General features: G+C 43.3%; 3 protein-coding genes across 3 annotated transcripts in view; 2 read left to right on the top strand and 1 right to left on the bottom strand.

Annotated features, from left to right (window-relative positions):
- The first annotated feature begins 23 nt into the window (after window positions 1-23).
- Window positions 24-8,213, top strand: LOC311295695 (olfactory receptor class A-like protein 4). The gene is made up of 4 exons (XM_084417177.1): window positions 24-957; window positions 2,063-2,326; window positions 6,392-6,646; window positions 7,895-8,213. Exons 1-4 carry the CDS (start codon window positions 709-711, stop codon window positions 8,111-8,113), a joined length of 987 nt encoding a protein of 328 aa, XP_084273303.1. The 5' UTR covers window positions 24-708; the 3' UTR covers window positions 8,114-8,213.
- A 1,770-nt stretch (window positions 8,214-9,983) lies between these two features.
- Window positions 9,984-17,124, top strand: LOC311295694 (olfactory receptor class A-like protein 4). The gene is made up of 7 exons (XM_084417176.1): window positions 9,984-10,005; window positions 10,102-10,242; window positions 11,688-11,764; window positions 12,192-12,610; window positions 14,094-14,357; window positions 14,992-15,234; window positions 16,252-17,124. Exons 4-7 carry the CDS (start codon window positions 12,353-12,355, stop codon window positions 16,477-16,479), a joined length of 993 nt encoding a protein of 330 aa, XP_084273302.1. The 5' UTR covers window positions 9,984-10,005; window positions 10,102-10,242; window positions 11,688-11,764; window positions 12,192-12,352; the 3' UTR covers window positions 16,480-17,124.
- A 1,718-nt stretch (window positions 17,125-18,842) lies between these two features.
- Window positions 18,843-19,336, bottom strand: part of ora4 (olfactory receptor class A related 4) — a gene marked incomplete at both ends in the record, with an annotated part of 5,285 nt that continues 4,791 nt past the window's right edge. The window contains one exon of the mRNA XM_084415830.1: window positions 18,843-19,336. This exon is cut by the window's right edge and continues 457 nt beyond it. Within this exon, the coding sequence (XP_084271956.1) occupies window positions 18,843-19,336 (494 nt within the window).

Raw genomic sequence — 19,336 nt, 5'->3', positions numbered from 1 at the left:
CTTTACAATACGGTTCATTAGTTAACATTAGCATGAACTAATAATGAACTGCACTTATACAGCATTTATTAATCTTTGTTCATGCTAATTTCAACATTTACTAATACTTTATTAAAGTCTTGTTAACATTAGTTACTGCACTGTGAACTAACATGAACAGCTGGATTTGTATTAACTAACATTAACAAATACAGTAACAAATGTGTTGCTCATAGTTAGTTCATGTTAGTTAATACATTAACTAATGAACCGTATTGTCCAGTGTTAGCCTTTCTCTCGTCCCTCACTGTCCTTTCCTCCCAATCCTCCAAACAATAACGATAATAATAAAGATAGTAATATGATTTTCTTTTTAAATAAAATGCTTGTTGAAGTATCATCAGCTATTCATTGCTAAACAGTGAAGAGTTTGTTTGGACTGTTGATATTAAGCCCTGTGGGATCGTGGTGGGCTTGCTAATGAATTAGGCTGCTAACTAGTGCGAGTTTAATGAGCCTGATGGGAATGGTCGATCCCTCAGTGCATGTGTATCTCTGGTGGAATCTCACCGGCCCCTCATGGTATCTTCTCCTTCACCAGCAGGACCAGGGTTGGGTTGGTATATATGTGGGTATGAGGTCACTGAGACGTCACCGAGAGAATCTTCATAAATACTGGAAAAACCTCAAGCACTTCGATCACTGGATTGTCCAGTTTTCAGGTGAAACATGGCGGCTCAAGGAAAAGCCTCTCAGCGCACGCCGTCGTCTGCGCTCTACATCGCCATATACACCATTCTGGTGATGCTTGGGAACGTTGGGAACACCACGGTCATCGGAGTGGTCGGAGAAGGGCTTCTTCGGGATTCGGGAGTCATCCGCAGCTCAGATGTGATCCTGGTCAACATGGCTTTCTCCAACCTGATGGTGTCGTTGGCCAGAAACACTCTCCTGGTGATCTCCGACATGGGAGTGGAGGTACGGAAGAGTTACGGGAGTGTGATTGTGGGAAATGTGTGATATAATGTCAGTTGTTGGTTTGGTGTTGAAAAAACGGCAGCTTTAGCTTTACAGTGATAATAGGAGATTACAGTAACAGAGATTGTTGTTAGCGCTAGAATAAAGTTATTGTCCAGATAAAGTTGTTGGTTCGGTGTTGAAAAAACGCTAGCTTTAAAGCTAAATGGTTGTAAAATGGTGTATGTCCAAATCAGTGTTTAAATTTAATTCTCGTATGTTCATGTCAAGGGGATGGAAAGGCGTAGCGCCAAAACAATAGTCCCAAACAGATGAATGTAGTAGCCTAACCCTAACCCTAATGTAGGAACTTCTTGAGGAGCGTAGATCCAAAAGCACTCAAAAATCGGAAAAAAGATCCGCACACGAAAATAGGCCAAAAAGCTCACAGGATTTTATTGTCCAGAGGCCACAAATAAAGTGCAAAAGAATGTAAGTTGTGCAAAACGTTTTTCGTCATTTCAACCCTTTAATCAGATGTTCATGTGAAACCAAATTCAACCGTGATCCATGGTGTTGACTGACCCACGAACAAGCGTTGAGGTGCTGGTCTGACAGGTATAGAGGGAGATTTGACATGTAAAACGCTTGGGCTGGTGTAACAGTGCCTTCAGAAGGCGGGCAGGACCGATGGTACTGGGAGATTCCCTTTAGTCTGTATCCCAGTCAGGAATAAAAGGATCAGCATTATATCAAAGCAGACAGTCGGTTTTTAAACCCTGACTGAACCTTCTCTTCAATATCCTCATCTGAAAACATGGAGAGAGCTGAGACTGGTCCAAATGTAAAAATGCTACAGGTTGGTTCTCTCTGGAAAGTTGAAATCTTTGTGTGTTTTTTTCACTTCAACTCGCACCTTTCTAAGGACTTGCTTCGTTATTCAGCCAGAAATGAGGGCTAGTCTTTAGTCACCTATGCTTGGATGGAGCGACGGAATCCCAAAATGTTGTAGTCTTAACTGGGTGAAGGAGAGCATTGTCTGCTGCTAGTCTGATATTGTTGTGCGTTTGATTTATTTTAATTGCCATTAGCAGTTGAAATCATCAGCCTTGTTCCTTCTTCACAGATTTTCCTCAGTAGAAACTGGTGTCGCTTTATGATGGGCATCTGGGTTTGGCTCCGCTCTGCAAACGTTTGGTCGACGTTCTTTCTGAGCATGTTCCACTTTCAGACGCTGCGTCGACTCGCCCCGGCCGCCACGAACGTGCACGGCCACCCCGGACCCCCCAAATCCCTCGTATTCGGCTTGTGCCTCATCTGGAGCCTCAATCTGATCTACTCTATCCCAGCGTTCATCTTCTCCAAGAACGGAGACGAGAACTCCACCGAGGTCAGTCTGTCTATTTATTGGTCAACAGGCTTAATTTAACTTGTGTGTTTCCTTTCGGTTAAAGGGATAGTTCAACCAAAAATGAAAATTAGCCCATGATTTACTCTCCCTCAACTCATCCTAGGTGTATATGACACTCTTCTTTCAGACGAACACAATCCGCGTTATATAAAAAAATGTCCTGGTTCTTCCAAGCTTTATAATGGCAGTGAATGACTGTTTCTGTTTTGAAGTCCATAAAAGTGCATCTGTCCATCATTAAAGTGCATCTGTCCATCATAAAAGTGCATCTATCCATCATTAAAGTGCATCTGTCCATCATTAAAGTGCTCCACACAGCTCTGGGGGGTTAATAAAGGCCTTCTGAAGTGAAGCGATGCATTTGTATAAGAAAAATATCTATATTTTAAACTTAAAAGTCAAATAACCTGCTTCCGACCAAACGAACATATGAATTCGACTTAAAGGGATACTTCACCTCTGGAAAGATGAATGTGTATTTACAATGGGTAATTTATGTAGAAGAAATGTGAAATTATTTTTTAATTTGGAGCTTTCTAGACTGAGAAAAGACAGAAAATGTATTTTTGGCTTATGTGGATGAAAGACAACAACTCCCAGAATGCACTTGCTTCGCTGCCCTAGGAGGCCACTCCCAAGCCACGCCTACCGGTAAGAGAGCGCAGTTAAACAACAAGGCTAGGCTACTAGTGAGTCTCCGTGACGAGTCTGCCCGGGATTTCGAGATCGCCCAAAATGTCCGGGATTCGGCTTTTGCGTTCTACAGTCGCCATTCATCATGTTTACTGTGGCGAGCAGGACGAGGCTGAGGGCCGCGGGAGAACGTCATCATGTTTACTGTGGCGAGCAGGACGAGGCTGAGGGCCGCGGGAGAACGTCATCATGTTTACTGTGGCGAGCAGGACGAGGCTGAGGGGCCGCGGGAGAACGTCATCATGTTTACTGTGGCGAGCAGGACGAGGCTGAGGGCCGCGGGAGAACGTCATCATGTTTACTGTGGCGAGCAGGACGAGGCTGAGGGCCGCGGGAGAACGTCATCATGTTTACTGTGGCGAGCAGGACGAGGCTGAGGGGCCGCGGGAGAACGTCATCATGTTTACTGTGGCGAGCAGGACGAGGCTGAGGGGCCGCGGGAGAACGTCATCATGTTTACTGTGGCGAGCAGGACGAGGCTGAGGGCCGCGGGAGAACGTCATCATGTTTACTGTGGCGAGCAGGACGAGGCTGAGGGCCGCGGGAGAACGTCATCATGTTTACTGTGGCGAGCAGGACGAGTCTGAGGGCTGCGGGAGAACGTCATCATGTTTACTGTGGCGAGCAGGACGAGTCTGAGGGCTGCGGGAGAACGTCATCATGTTTACTGTGGCGAGCAGGACGAGGCTGAGGGCCGCGGGAGAACGTCATCATGTTTACTGTGGCGAGCAGGGCGAGGCTGAGGGGCCGCGGGAGAACGTCATCATGTTTACTGTGGCGAGCAGGACGAGTCTGAGGGGCGCGGGAGAACGTCATCATGTTTACTGTGGCGAGCAGGGCGAGGCTGAGGGGCCGCGGGAGAACGTCATCATGTTTACTGTGGCGAGCAGGGCGAGGCTGAGGGGCCGCGGGAGAACGTCATCATGTTTACTGTGGCGAGCAGGGCGAGGCTGAGGGGCCGCGGGAGAACGTCATCATGTTTACTGTGGCGAGCAGGACGAGGCTGAGGGGCGCGGGAGAACGTCATCATGTTTACTGTGGCGAGCAGGACGAGTCTGAGGGGCGCGGGAGAACGTCATCATGTTTACTGTGGCGAGCAGGACGAGGCTGAGGGCCGCGGGAGAACGTCATCATGTTTACTGTGGCGAGCAGGGCGAGGCTGAGGGGCCGCGGGAGAACGTCATCATGTTTACTGTGGCGAGCAGGACGAGTCTGAGGGGCGCGGGAGAACGTCATCATGTTTACTGTGGCGAGCAGGGCGAGGCTGAGGGGCCGCGGGAGAACGTCATCATGTTTACTGTGGCGAGCAGGGCGAGGCTGAGGGGCCGCGGGAGAACGTCATCATGTTTACTGTGGCGAGCAGGGCGAGGCTGAGGGCCGCGGGAGAACGTCATCATGTTTACTGTGGCGAGCAGGACGAGGCTGAGGGCCGCGGGAGAACGTCATCATGTTTACTGTGGCGAGCAGGGCGAGGCTGAGGGCCGCGGGAGAACGTCATCATGTTTACTGTGGCGAGCAGGGCGAGGCTGAGGGGCCGCGGGAGAACGTCATCATGTTTACTGTGGCGAGCAGGACGAGGCTGAGGGCCGCGGGAGAACGTCATCATGTTTACTGTGGCGAGCAGGACGAGGCTGAGGGGCCGCGGGAGAACGTCATCATGTTTACTGTGGCGAGCAGGACGAGTCTGAGGGCAGCGGGAGAACGTCATCATGTTTACTGTGGCGAGCAGGACGAGGCTGAGGGCCGCGGGAGAACGTCATCATGTTTACTGTGGCGAGCAGGGCGAGGCTGAGGGCCGCGGGAGAACGTCATCATGTTTACTGTGGCGAGCAGGGCGAGGCTGAGGGCCGCGGGAGAACGTTATCATGTTTACTGTGGCGAGCAGGACGAGGCTGAGGGCCGCGGGAGAACGTCATCATGTTTACTGTGGCGAGCAGGACGAGGCTGAGGGCCGCGGGAGAACGTCATCATGTTTACTGTGGCGAGCAGGACGAGGCTGAGGGCCGCGGGAGAACGTCATCATGTTTACTGTGGCGAGCAGGACGAGGCTGAGGGCCGCGGGAGAACGTCATCATGTTTACTGTGGCGAGCAGGACGAGGCTGAGGGCCGCGGGAGAACGTCATCATGTTTACTGTGGCGAGCAGGACGAGGCTGAGGGCCGCGGGAGAACGTCATCATGTTTACTGTGGCGAGCAGGACGAGGCTGAGGGCCGCGGGAGAACGTCATCATGTTTACTGTGGCGAGCAGGACGAGGCTGAGGGGTCGCGGGAGAACGTCATCATGTTTACTGTGGCGAGCAGGACGAGGCTGAGGGCCGCGGGAGAACGTCATCATGTTTACTGTGGCGAGCAGGACGAGGCTGAGGGGCCGCGGGAGAACGTCATCATGTTTACTGTGGCGAGCAGGACGAGGCTGAGGGCCGCGGGAGAACGTCATCATGTTTACTGTGGCGAGCAGGACGAGGCTGAGGGCCGCGGGAGAACGGCACGAGGCCGGTGGCGTGATTACTGATGAGCTACTCCTGTGAGACACACCGGTCTCGTATCTCTCACGGAGGAGCGGGAATCTTCTTAGCAATGCTATAACGCACATCAACCGATCACTTGTTTAGCGTTCATGTAAACACTACATTCAGATTCACCAATCGGAATGAATTCAGTTAGATTGAAACAAAAGGTGTGCATGTAAACAATGAATGGCGACTGCAGAAAGCAAAAGCCGAATCCCAGACATTTTGGACGATTTTGACGGCCGGACATGTCCGAGAAAAAGAGGATGTAACCCCTACTACTCAGCTTTCTCCACAGAGCAAGAGCCTGCTAGCTTAGCTTCCAAAAAAAGACGGCTGACACTGTGTGTACATTCTGTGAGTGAGATCCCCCTATGGGCGGGTTGAGGACATGCGGGACAGCTCCTCCTACTGGCTGGAGTCTCTCGCCTCTGGCCAAAAAATCCTCTGATGACGCAAAATGACGATTTTTGCGTTATCGGAGGATTTTTTCCAGACAAAAAATACATAAATCTCTCTTCTCAGGGGGATATGAGGGAGGGAACCACGTTTATTCGAAAATACTACAGGTTTTCTACTAACACAAAGCTTAATGCTAAATCCTGAAATATCCCTTTAAGTCTAAGTGCAACTTATGCGAGAAATGCGACACACTGCTGATATTTACACTACGCCATGACGCACTACGCTACTTCTCTCTCAAAGTTGCGCTTTAACTTACTTTCCTCGTAAGTTGAAAGAGGAAAGTCATATACACCTAGGATGACTTGAGGGAGGGTAAATCTGGGCTAATTTTCATTTTTGGATGAACTAACCCTTTGACCTCCGACCCCTCCTCAGACGCTGATGTTGGTGAGCAGCACCACTCGGCCACTGTTGGGATGCATCTGGGATTTTCCTTCAGCCTACAGCGGCCTGGCCTTCGCCACCTCCTCCATGGTGATCCATGAATCCATTCCCATCTTCCTGATGAGCATCACTAACCTGGGCTCCTTGTTTACGCTGTACACTCACGGACGAAAAAGAAGAGCTGCCAACAAGAGTCAGAACGCGCCAGTCGTCACCGGGATCCCTGCGGAGCGACGGGCGGCTAAGGTGAGATGATCTTATCCCAACTCTTAGTGTTTATATCTAACCCTACTGTGGGTAAAAGTCATACCTTTATTTTCAGCAACTGCTGGAAGACCAGATCACAAATGCACAATATGCCGAATAGGATGTTCCAGAATCACACACTTCTTATTATCTAAAGAAAGATCCATCGCTATGATTCTCATGCCAGTCCAATATCTCAATTATATTATTATGGTTGAAGTTCTCTTAGAAAATTATATTACTCAGCAAACTCACTCAGAAATTTTCAGTGAATCCCCCTGTAGTCAATACTTTTATCCCTTAAAACTCATCTTTGAACACCAAAAATGTTAAAATGTTTTTTCCTTGAAAAAACTAAAATATTCATGCCTTAAAATATCTTGACTGTAACTCGACACCCTCGCCTCATTTAGTATGCGCGGCTCTATGAATATGCAAATGAGCCCCGCCTCCACTCACTCACTCAGCTCAGAGATCCACTGGTTGACGATCACACGTTGATCTGATTGGTTACAAGGTAGTTTGTGACGTCAGAAACACCAGCGATTTCAAAGCGTGTGTTTGAGACTGTCTTTGGTTCACTGCAGTTTTAAGGAGGAAATACTCAGCAATGGTGTCGACTTATGAACTTACACATGTTTTGTCTTAAAGCAGATTAAAAACACCACATAGACACATAAAGAAAGCTTGATTTTCACCACAGGGGGATTTTAAAACACCAACCAGCCAAGCTAGAGTTCTCCTGTGTTGATGCACTTACCGGATAAAAAAAATGGATACGCCCCCCAGTGAAATGTAATGTCATCAATAGTTGTGGTTCGTTTTCTCAGCAGAGATTTTAAATGTTTAATAAAAATATTACATGACCTGAAGGTTACATGAACGAAAAGGCCAATTTGGATTTCTTTGGTTCCCTCAAGTTTAAAATTCCAACTGGTTGATAGGAATGTTGTTCCAGGACCAACAAAAGACCTACTAAGCAAGGCAGTCCCAGACCCAAGGTTTAATTATACCATGATGATGTCATTTCCTGAACTAATGATCTTCACTGATGGCCACAGTCCTGCGGGAAGCGTAGGTTCACTGTCCCATGGGAGCCGAGAGCAAGTTCGTTCATGTTTTTGTTTCTCCAGAGAGTAACAGAAGCCGTTTCTGCAATAAAGTGGAGGAAGGGGTGTTAGGCATGACTAGATCAGGCTGTTTTTAATTCAGTATCACAGAATAATACTTCTTTATGTGTTTGCTCAGGTGATCTTTGCGCTCAATATCCTCTTCATTTCATCTTGGGGCGCCAGCATCATCTCGATCAACTACTTCAACTATAACCGCGGACCTTCCACGCAGTTCCTGCTAATCGTCGCTCGCATCGCTAACATCACCTTCATCGCGCTGTCGCCCATCGTGCTCGCCGTAGGACACCGGAGACTCCGAGCCTTCATAAAGTCAGTCCTGTCACGTGTAGTCTGACAGACAGCTCTCTATGGACAGCCATCAAAGACATATTATCACTAAAGTGTGTGGCACACTATTTATTTTTAATAAAGTTGCATGTACTTACTCAGAAACGAAGACTCTGTGCCATTCAAATTCCATCTGAAAATGCCGATTCCTGAGTTTGAACTGAGTTTGAATAGGTTGGTTTCACGTGACGTCACGCTGCTGCATCGCGAGAGCGCGAAATTCAGATGGAGGGCAGGAAGTGAAATAGCTGAGGATCTGCCATCTGAAAAAATGCCAATGTTTTGTGTATTTTACGGCTGCTCCAATCGTTCTAATCGAGAAAAGGGAAAGGGTTTTTATAGAGTACCGAAGATTGTCACTCATAAATGTGAGAAATGTAAAAAGTTCACAGAACAACACCGTAAAAAGTGGATTTTTAACGTAAGTTACATCTGCGATCGGGAGGAGCAGTCTGTTAATGCCCATGTCTGCAGCGACCACTTCGTCGGAGGTATGTTAGCTAGCCAACGTGTTTTTTTGTGTCAGTGTTTATATAGCATTATGTTGTCGTTAAATGCTCATTTACTTAGGTCTCGTTTACACTGTCAGTGAAACGATTTTTTGCTCATGTGACACAGATCCGATGTGTTCTATTACAGTGAAAACAGGCAAAAAACGCATGGATTCGGATATTTAGAGATCGGTTTCAGGCCTCATTCATATGTGGAAATAAATCGGATATGTGCCAATGCGACTGTCAGGCGGATCGAATTTTCTGAGGCATTAGGCAACGTCTCCGCGGTTAAAGCCAATATTTAAAAAATATACTCCGACCAGTCCTGAGAGATCTCTCTCACACACAATAACTGAAGCATATGTGCAATGATGGCACTTTTCGTCCTCCTTCGCCTCATAATCATGGTGATGTTTGGCGAACTTCGCATACATCGCAGAGCTAGTATCAAGTATATTTCACGTTCGTCCATCTGTGCAAGAGAATTTAACCCTTTAAGCATGCGCGATGTTTCAGATAGTATGGCAAGTGTAAACGCATGAATCGGATATGGGTCAGAGAGTTGAAAGAACGTGTAAACGGACTGTCAAAAAAATCGGATAAAGGTACAATACGGACACTCCGCAACGGTTTCCTCCATAGACGTATTCTCCGTGTTTACTTCCTGCCCTCCATCTGAAATCGCCCCGCCTTCGCGCGTCATCATAATCACGTGACTGAAACCCACCTATTGACCGATCAAAGAGGATGCATTGAATTTAAGGAAGTGGAGTTATTTAATGCATTGCATTTCATTTACATTTATGCATTCAGCAGACACTTTCTTACAAATAAGTAACACTTAACAATTCACAAATACAACTTTTGATTTTAATAATGTATTAGTAAGTGTTGAAATTAATATTAACTAAGATTAATAAATGCTGAAGAAGTATTGTTCATTCGTGGTTCATGTTAACTAAGGTCATAAACTAATGTTCACTAATGAACCTTATTGTAAGTGTTATCAATAAGTAAAATAATACATATAAAATCATATAATAATAATAAGAGGAGTGTATTAAAGAAAATATTAGATATGACTAAATAAAAAGAAATTTAATTCGTCCTGAGAGAACATTTCCTGAGAGGAATCTTCATGAATTCACTGAAGGTTTGTATGTGTTTCTCTCAAGATTATTATACTAGTAGAGATACTAATACATCTTTATTTCTCATATTATACCTTTCTTATTCTGAGTCTGCAGGGCTTCAGATGAGTGCAGACATACACTAGATCACTTCTGTTATAATCAGCGAAGGGTTTGCACTGTGGGCAGCTTCATTGATTATAATGGGAGTGATTTAACTGTGTCACGTCACTTCACAGGAGAGCGCCAGTGTCCGACAGAGAGTATGACACGAGGTAAACCTTGAGTTTCTTTGTTCTGGGATTGTGTATTTATTTTGCAAACAAGCGCAACAGAATAAATCATGTCCTAAAATAGTTATCTTGCAACAGACTCCAGCGCCTTTCCTTTTTTCCAAGTTATCATTTGGGTTAAACCTGTAACCCAGACTGTTGGCAGTCTTCAGACAGTCTTCAAAATGGAGCCAAACAACATGAAGCAGCATACAAGATGGAGGACTCAAACAGGAACACGTAAGAATCTAGCTCTTCTTGTACATTGTGTTATGAAGTGTCTCTGTCCCAGTGTCAGATCTGTGTGTGAGTCAAATTGACAGCAGTCTTGAGTTGTGTGTGTTATTATTATCTCTGATATGTGTGTCTACTGCCACCTAGCGATCGTAAAACAACATCATCACAGATCGTTTCCACAAGATTGATTTAACTGATTATTCTTAACCAGTTAACTAAGATGTTGAAGTATGAACCTTAATATTAAATAAGAATACCTGAGTGTTTCGTTATTTTATGCTTCATATTGCCTCTATTCATTTCACACGTCTGACTGAAATGCATTTGCTCCTATTTTACATGATGAGAAGAAGAGATTGCGTATTAAACCTTACAAAGATAACACGATTCATCTCTGTGTCGTGTTTACCGTCGTGTTTACCTCATCACTCTGAATCTGACGTGTATCGGCGGGAGATTCTCTGAGGTAAATATTGACCGATCAATTTCTGACTAAATTATAACGACTGATACAATCGCTATCAAATCAAGACCATTTTATAATTATTATTTTACTCTGAAAACTTTTGGATCATTGAAGAATCATACGCCGTCCGTGTGTTCGCGTTTCTAAGCCACCGTCGCGCGCTTTCTGTGGAGCGCGCTTTATTCTTCAAATTAGGAGCGCGCTTCAACCTATTTACTTATTTCCCATTTACATAACTTCGCAATCAGTATAGAAAATATGTATTATCCATCCATCCATTCACCAAACCAATCACCTTCTGTAGGGACGCATGTGGAAACCCATTTATGCCATATATGAAAAGAAACATGTTTTTGTAAATCAAAATTATGATAGTTATAAGGTTAAAATTTCGAAATGATTACTTTTAATGTCATAATTTCGATTTAGTACGTCATAATTTTGACTTTTCATCTCATAGGCCTAAACATTCAATTCGATTCACATTTATTTGAATAGCACTTTTCACAATACACATCGTTTCAAAGCAGCTTTACAGAAAATGCCACATTACAATTTACAGTGATCTGTTATCAGAGTTAACTGTCTAAGTTATGTATTTCATGTACATTTACAAATCACAGTTAGCTAAAATTTTATACATTTAAACAATGTAATTTTTTAAGGCAGAAACAATGAGCTCATTGCATTCTTGTTTGTTAACAAATGATTATGACATATAGAAATTTGTTGCATAATTATGACTTAGTGGACTTTTTATGTCATAATTATGATTTACGGAAGCATGATTTTTTTTCCCCCTTATGTGCCGGAAATGGGCTTCCATAGTTGTGGCGTATATAATGAGATATATTTGAGGTAATACAAATTTGCATGCTAAAAGTATTTAATGATAACAGATTGTTGCTATGTTTAATATGAAAATAAATGTGTTCGAAACATCTTTCACTCAGATTCAGATCTCTCTTTGTATGTCTTTCAGGTCAGAGGTCATGGTGTGTCTTTCTCCTGGACGCACAATCACTAACATAGTGGAAAGACAGATAGTGATGTCTTTGGGTGAGGGAATCTGGTCTCCTTCTGAAAAGAGAGTTGAAATAAAATGGAAGCATCACCATAATTGGCATGATTGTGTGATGGATAGATGAAAATGTGAAAAACTCTACTTTATGAAGAAGACGCATAATTTACACAATGTACTCTGTAGCATATGTGACACACATTTTGTGTCGAGAGGATCATTTCTAGAAAGTACAAAGAACTAGAGATGTTAAATCCCAGCTTTGGCTTTTCCTGGACCCACACTCTGTGGAATTGTGGTGGGTTTACTAATGAATTAGACTGCTAACTAGTGCGAGTTTAATTAGCCTGCTGGGGATAGTTAATCCCTCGAGTGTGAAGATGCAAGTTCAGCTCATGTGTCCCAAAACATCCATATCTCTGGTGGAATCTCACCTGCCAATCACTGCATCTTCTCCTATGACAGCGGGACCGGGATTCAGCGGATGTTGGGATTTATATGGTAACCATGATCCATAAAAGGGGCTTGCGGTCGGTGGGAGGAGAGGAAGGCGTTGGGATGGAGAAAATACAACATCACTGAGACTTTCTGAGAGACGCTCCATTTATGATTGAAGTCTGAAGAACATGGCCCCTCAAAGAAAGCCCTCAAGCCTCAGTCAGCACATCTATTTGTCTCCGTTCTACTTCGCGCTCTACGTGGTTCTGGTCCTGCTTGGGAACGTTGGGAACACCATGGTCATCGGAGTGGTCGGCCAAAGCCTTATCCGGGATTCGGGAGTCGTCAGGAGCTCAGATGTGATCCTGGTCAACATGGCTTTCTCCAGCCTGATGGTGTCGTTGGTGAGAAACACAGTCGTGATGGTGTCCGATCTGGGAGCGGAGGTATGCAGGAATTCCCTCATGGATGAACGCTTGGTTGGATGTATAACCGTTAATGAATGAATGAATGGACGTTGAGGTATGGAGATGGGATTCCGGTCTGGGTTCAATCTCTAGACAAACCACTGAAATGAGTGTGAACCCAGTCTGGAGTCTTTGAGAAGGCTTTGAGCTGTGTAAATGTCAAGTCAAGTCTCCTTTATTTATATAGTTTCAAAGCAGCTTTACAGTGATAACAGGAATATAATGCAAGTTACAAGAGATTGTTTCACATCTGTTTATTCGTTCTAGTTTAATTGGGTCAATGTTAGAGTTTGATTCATTGTTAAGAGTTAACAATTGTTCAATCAAAACCAACAAAAATCCCATTTGAACTCTAATCAAGTGTTGCTTATTGAGATTTGCCAGACATCGGTTGCCTTTGAAATGCTAAGACATGTTGTGTTTGTTGACGCAAGTGTGTTTTGCTAGTTTCAGCCTGACGCAGTTTTCATTTTCACGTCCTGCTCCACGTTGTTTAAATAGCGAATGCATTAACGCCCATTCGTTCGCCCATGGGCTGCCGGTGTGAGGACGAGTGTGTGTTCAGGAGCATTGCTGGAGCGCTGCTGTTTTGAGGAACTGAAATAGACTGAGCCGTTAACCGACTGAACCTGCTCTAAAGTCAACGGCGCAGTATTCTTTTTGTTATTTAAAGAGCGCGTTAGTAATGTGCGCCTATAGGTGGATCCACAACGCGTGTACCATCTGCTTATTACACACACACTCTGCTTATTACACACACACTCTGCTTATTACACACACACTCTGCTTATTACACACACACTCTGCTTATTACACACACAGGGATGCGCAGCAACACACAAACATGGCAAATATTAAAAAATAAAAGGATTACAGTGTAAAAGATTAATATTGTGAACATAAAGATATGGTGGAATCCGGCTTGTCCCATAGATTGTCTGTTTGCGCTTTAACCTCACACACACACACACACACACACACACACAGCTTTAACTTCACACACAAGCAGATCCGTTTCCTCGCTAGTGAAGTGTTCCGTTTTTCAGCTTGCAAATTCCTCCATGTAAACAGCGAATCCGCCGCAGCACGAGCGCAACTGGCTTTTAAAGTGAATGGGAGACGAGACTCTGATTGGTTTATTGCACGTTACGCCGGAAACACACCCATTACTCATTAAGAGAATAGAAACAAAACACACCCATTACTCATTAAGAGAATAGAAACAAAACACACCCATTACTCATTAAGAGAATAGGGATGACCCTTTTAGACCATGCGCCGGGAGCGCCGACCATTTGTCCCGTCATTAAACTAGCAGAAGTGGATTCGGACACGCCCTGAGTGCACTTTAGACCATGCGCTTAGATCCTTAAAATAGGGCCCTAGTGTTTCCTCTGACAGGACTGTATTTACTGTATTTAACTGAATGCTCTGTATCATCAACACGTCTGTTTCCTCACAGATTGTCCTCACCAGAGAAATGTGTCACCTCATGATGGGCATCTGGGTTTGGATCCGCTCCGCAAACGTTTGGTCGACGTTCTTCCTGAGCGCGTTCCACTTCCAGACGCTGCGCCGCGTGGCTCCGCCGGTGATTAGCCTTCACGGGCCCCGCGGACCCCCCAGACCCCTCGTGCTCGGCTTCGGCCTCATCTGGAGCCTCAACCTGGGCTACGCCATCCCAGCCTTCATCTTCTCCAAGAACGGGGACGAGAACTCCACCGAGGTCAGTCTGTGTCTGTGTCGTGAATCCCGCGGGAAACAAAATCACCATTAATCACGGGATTGGGACGGGACAGGAATAAATGTCAGCGGGAGTGGGCGGGACCGGGAATCGTAATAACACTATAATACGCCATTTTATACACAAATATACCATTTATATTTGAAATAAACTATATATTTTAATTTTGAACTCAATTCTAGTTGCCTCTTTATGCTCTCCTGTTTGCTCTGGTGTGGCTGGTTAAGTGAACGACGTGCTCCACCCGTAACAGTTGCCAACCACCAGTAATATAAGAGAAGAAGAAGGCTTCTTCATGCACTCTGTAGCCGCGAAAATCACAACCAAAATGGAGTCAGACATGAAAGCCACGCTGCAACCCTAATGTCGGAAATTTACGACATGAAATTTAGAAATGTTCTGTATTTTTTACTGTAACTGACAGATTCCAGCCAAAAAAACACAACACGGGAGTGGGAGGAAATGGGAGTCATTCTTCTGGGATTGGGATGGGACGGGATTTTTTTTGTGGGAGTGGGACGGGAGAGGTTTGAAAATCCTCTCCTGTGTCATCATCTAGTCTGTGTGTGTTTATGATCAACATTCAGCTTGTGTTTGACCTCCGACCCCTCCTCAGACGCTGATGTTGGTGAGCAGCACCACTCGGCCACTGCTGGGATGCATCTGGGATTTTCCGTCGACCTACAGCGGCCTGGCCTTCGCCACCTCCTCCATGGTGATCCATGAATCCATTCCCATCTTCCTGATGAGCGTCACTAACCTGGGCTCCTTGTTTACGCTGTACACTCACGGACACACTCGCAAGAGTCAGGACGCGCCGGTCGTCACCCGGATCCCTGCGGAGCGACGGGCCGCCAAGGTGAGGAGCTAATCTCACGGGACATAAATCAGGAGCGCTTCGGAATATAGACCCAAAGTTGGTTGGAGACGCTTAACAGGAGTGTCGATTATTGCAGGAGTCAAAGAACATCAAAACATTACAGTGTAAAAATGTTATATGTTTAAGTTTATGGAAAGCAAACATACTAAACATTTACATTTTTATAATTTTAAAATATCTACTTTACAAAAAAAAATTGACACTGAAATCGCAAGAAAATTAAAGCCATGCGTCTAACCAAGTTGTGTACCAAATTTGAAGTTGATATCACAAAAATGTATCTTCCTAAATCGAAGTTATGAGATAAATCGAAGTCTTAATGATGAGATGAAATGTTGAAATTGTGACAAAGTCAAAATTATGACACACCAATTAATAATTATGAGATTAAAAAGTCAGAATTATAGCATTATAGCAATATTAGTGATAATTAGGACATACAAATTGATAATTTCAACATTTTATATCATAACTAGAACATAAAAAGTAAAAATTATGAGATAAATGTAATTATGGCATAAAAAGTCTGAATTATGACAAGTCAAAAATATAACATACTACGTATAAATGATGAGATGAAAAGTTTAAATTGTGACAAGAAAAAAATCTAAATTATGAGATTAAAAAGTAACAATTATGGCATTATGGCAATATAAGTGATAATTAGAAAATAAAAAAGTCTGAATTTTGACCTTATGTCATAACAATATCATGATATCATGATATTGAAAGTGTGACATAAAAAGTCATAATCATGAGGTTAAAAAGTCAAAATTATGGCATTATGGCAATATAAGTGATAACTAGGACATACAAAGTAGCAATTTTGAGATTTTTAGGCGCTTTGCTAAAAGAACACCCACACATCCACTGAATTTTAATGCATTTTCCTGTCACAAATGAATCATTTTCCAATTGTGTGTTTTAAGCGTTCAGATGACGATGATTGCTTTTGTGTGTGTGTGTGTGTGTGTGTGTGTGTGTGTGTTTGCTCAGGTGATTCTGGCGCTCAACATCCTCTTCATCTCGTCTTGGGGAACTAACGTGATCTCGGTCAACTACTTCAACTATAACCGCGGATCTTCCACCGAGTTCCTGCTAATCATCGCTCGCTTCGCTAACATGAGCTTCATCGCGCTGTCGCCCATCGTGCTCGCCGTGGGACACCGGAGACTCCGAGCCTTCATAAAGTCAGTCCTGGCCCGTCTCTGTCCGTCGGGATAGACTTCACAAACACGGGTCGCAGTGTTTCTGCATCACCAAACTTGTCTTTTTATTTTTATTTTATTGATCAATATGTCATGTACAAACAGCATGGCAACTAAAATATATAATTACGCTATGACAGTGGGATCAGGTGCAAAAGTGCATTACAGAAAAGAAGAAGAAGTAGAGAAAAGGAAGAGTCATATTCCTCTGGTTTTCACTTTTCATCATGTTAAGGGCGTTAGTGTAAGAAAGAAACCTTTGGGTAAAGAAGAATATCAAGCCATAAAGCCTCTACATTCTTACAATGACAAAATAAGTGATCAGTAGTTTCAATATTATCACAAAAACACAAATCACAATTAGTTTCAAATCCAAATCTTCGCTGTACAGATGCACTGGATGGATAAACACCATCAGGTCAGCTTCGGGAGCTAATGGGGACTTTAAGAAAGATGTTCGTAACCTTTACTGAGAAGAACTGTGAAGTTTCTAGAGGACGCTTTAGGGAATAAGATGCTATCAAACATGTTTCTGATCATTTTGTTTGGAAGTTTAATTTCTTTAAAATCGCACCCTAATGGGAGACTAAAGGTGTGTGTGGGGGGGGGTTATGTCTCTTGTGTGTGTTTGACTGATTAAACTCACAAATGAACGACAGTGAATCGGTTCAGACTCTTCTTTCCTCATCTAAGATCATCTGAAGGGAAATGTTTGTGTGTGTGTGTGTCTATATGTCTAAGTCTATATGTGTGTGTGTGTGTGTGTGCAGTGTTTAAATGAAGTCATGCTTTAAGCCACGTACAGAAAGTGTGTCGAAAAGAAACACGTTTTCCACACTTCACTTGTACAGAGTGTTTCTGTGTCGTGCGAGGCGATTACCAACACACCACTGCGGATCATACAAAACCAGCTTGACTGATGTTCAGATGCCGAGCATGTTAATGTTGCAGGCAAACACACACGTGCAACAGCAGAAATGAGGAAAAGCTTAAAACAAGATTCGACTGCAATAAAACACTGTCGATTGTGACTGGAAATGAACATTATTAATCTCAGATTCATTCAATATTTACTGGAGTTTTATGATCAATGCGTGAGTGTATGAATTACCTTCTCTACAGAATCATTAAAAAGTCAAAATTAGGACATTATGGCAAAATAAGTGATAACTAGGACATAAAAAGTCACAATTATAAGATAAAAGTGGAAATTATGACATAAAAAGTTCAAATTGGGATAAATTATGAGATTAAAAAGTAGAAATTATGGCAATATAAGTGATAATTAGGACAAAAAGTGATCATTTCAACATTTTATATCATAACTAGAACATAAAACGTCAAAATTATGAGATACAAATTGAAATTATGGCATAAAGAGTGAATATGAATATGAGATTAAAAAGTAACAATTATGGCTATATAAGTGATAATTAGGACATACAACGTCAGAATATTTACTTCATAATACAACTAGGACTTAAAAAGTCAAAAATAGGACATTATGAGATACAAATCTAAATTATGACATAAATCTAAATTATAAAATGTATAGTTGAAATTGTGACAAAGTCAAAACTTTAGCATTTTGGCAATATTAGTGATCATTAGGACATGCAAATAACAATTTTGACATTTTATATCATAACTAGAACAAAAAAAAGTAAACTATGAGATAAAAATTTAAATTATGGCATAAAAAAGTGAAATTGACTAAATGTTAAAATGTTTGACCCTAAGTCATAATTATGAGATAAATCTAAATTATGAGATGAAAAGTTGAAATTGTCACACGATTAAAAAGTCAAAATTATGGCAATAATAGTGATCATTAGGACATACAAAGTAACAATTTTGACAATTTATATCATAACTAGGACATAAAAAATCTAAACTATGAGATAAAAGTTGAAATTATGGCATAAAAAAGTGAAATTTACAAAATGTTATAATTATTACAAGTCATAATTATTAGCTAAATCTAAATTGTGTGACACGATTAAAAAGTCAGAATTATAGCATTATAGCAATATTAGTGATAATTAGGACATACAAATTGATAATTTCAACATTTTATATCATAACTAGGGCAAAACACATTCATAATTATGAGATAAAAGTCTAAAAGTCTAGTCGTGTCTATTGTGACACGATAAAAAAGTACAAATTATGGCATTATGGCAATATTAGTGATAATTAGGACATACAATTTATATCATAACTAGGACTTAAAACGTCAAAATAATGAGATAAACTCTAACATAATGACTTATAATTGTGATTTACCGAAGCATGATTGTTTTCTGAGGTGTTTCCAGTCTCGTCAGCTCATATCTGGTGTCTCTTCCCCATGTGTGCCCATGTGTCCTGGTGTCCGAGTCACTTCTTCTCGCTCTGTGGCGTTTTCCCGTGCGACTCGTTCGTCTGTCCGCTGTTCTCGCGGCGCTGCTCCACCTCGGCCCGCCGGACCCACCGCGCACACCGCTCCAGAAGCCTGCCGATCCTGCGCCGTAGCTTCCCGTGTCCCAGCGCCACCACCAGCGGACTGAAGCCCACGAACAGCGAGGCGGAGAAGTGCGCGATGGTTAGCAGCGCCTCCACGTGTTTCCCGCCGTTGTGGTTATAGTAGGTGACGGCGGCGACTTGCAGAACCCAACAGCTCACGAATAACGCCACTAGCGCCATGATCACGTGACCCGCCTTCCGCTCGCTGGACACGTGAGGCTCCACCGCGCCGCCGCCAGACACCGCCCGGATGTGCTTAGCGAGCGCGTGCAGCGTAGCGAGATTCGTTCCCAGCATTAGAATGAGCGGCAGCACTTCGTTTAGCACTAGCGACGTGGAGGCGAAAGCATATCCGTGGCGCTCGCTAG

This window comes from Rutilus rutilus (genome assembly GCF_951802725.1).
Source record: "Rutilus rutilus genome assembly, chromosome: 8".
Classification (NCBI taxonomy): Eukaryota; Metazoa; Chordata; class Actinopteri; order Cypriniformes; family Leuciscidae; genus Rutilus; species Rutilus rutilus.
Note: the sequence above shows the minus strand (reverse complement) of the source record. Positions and strands in the feature narration are given on the sequence as shown.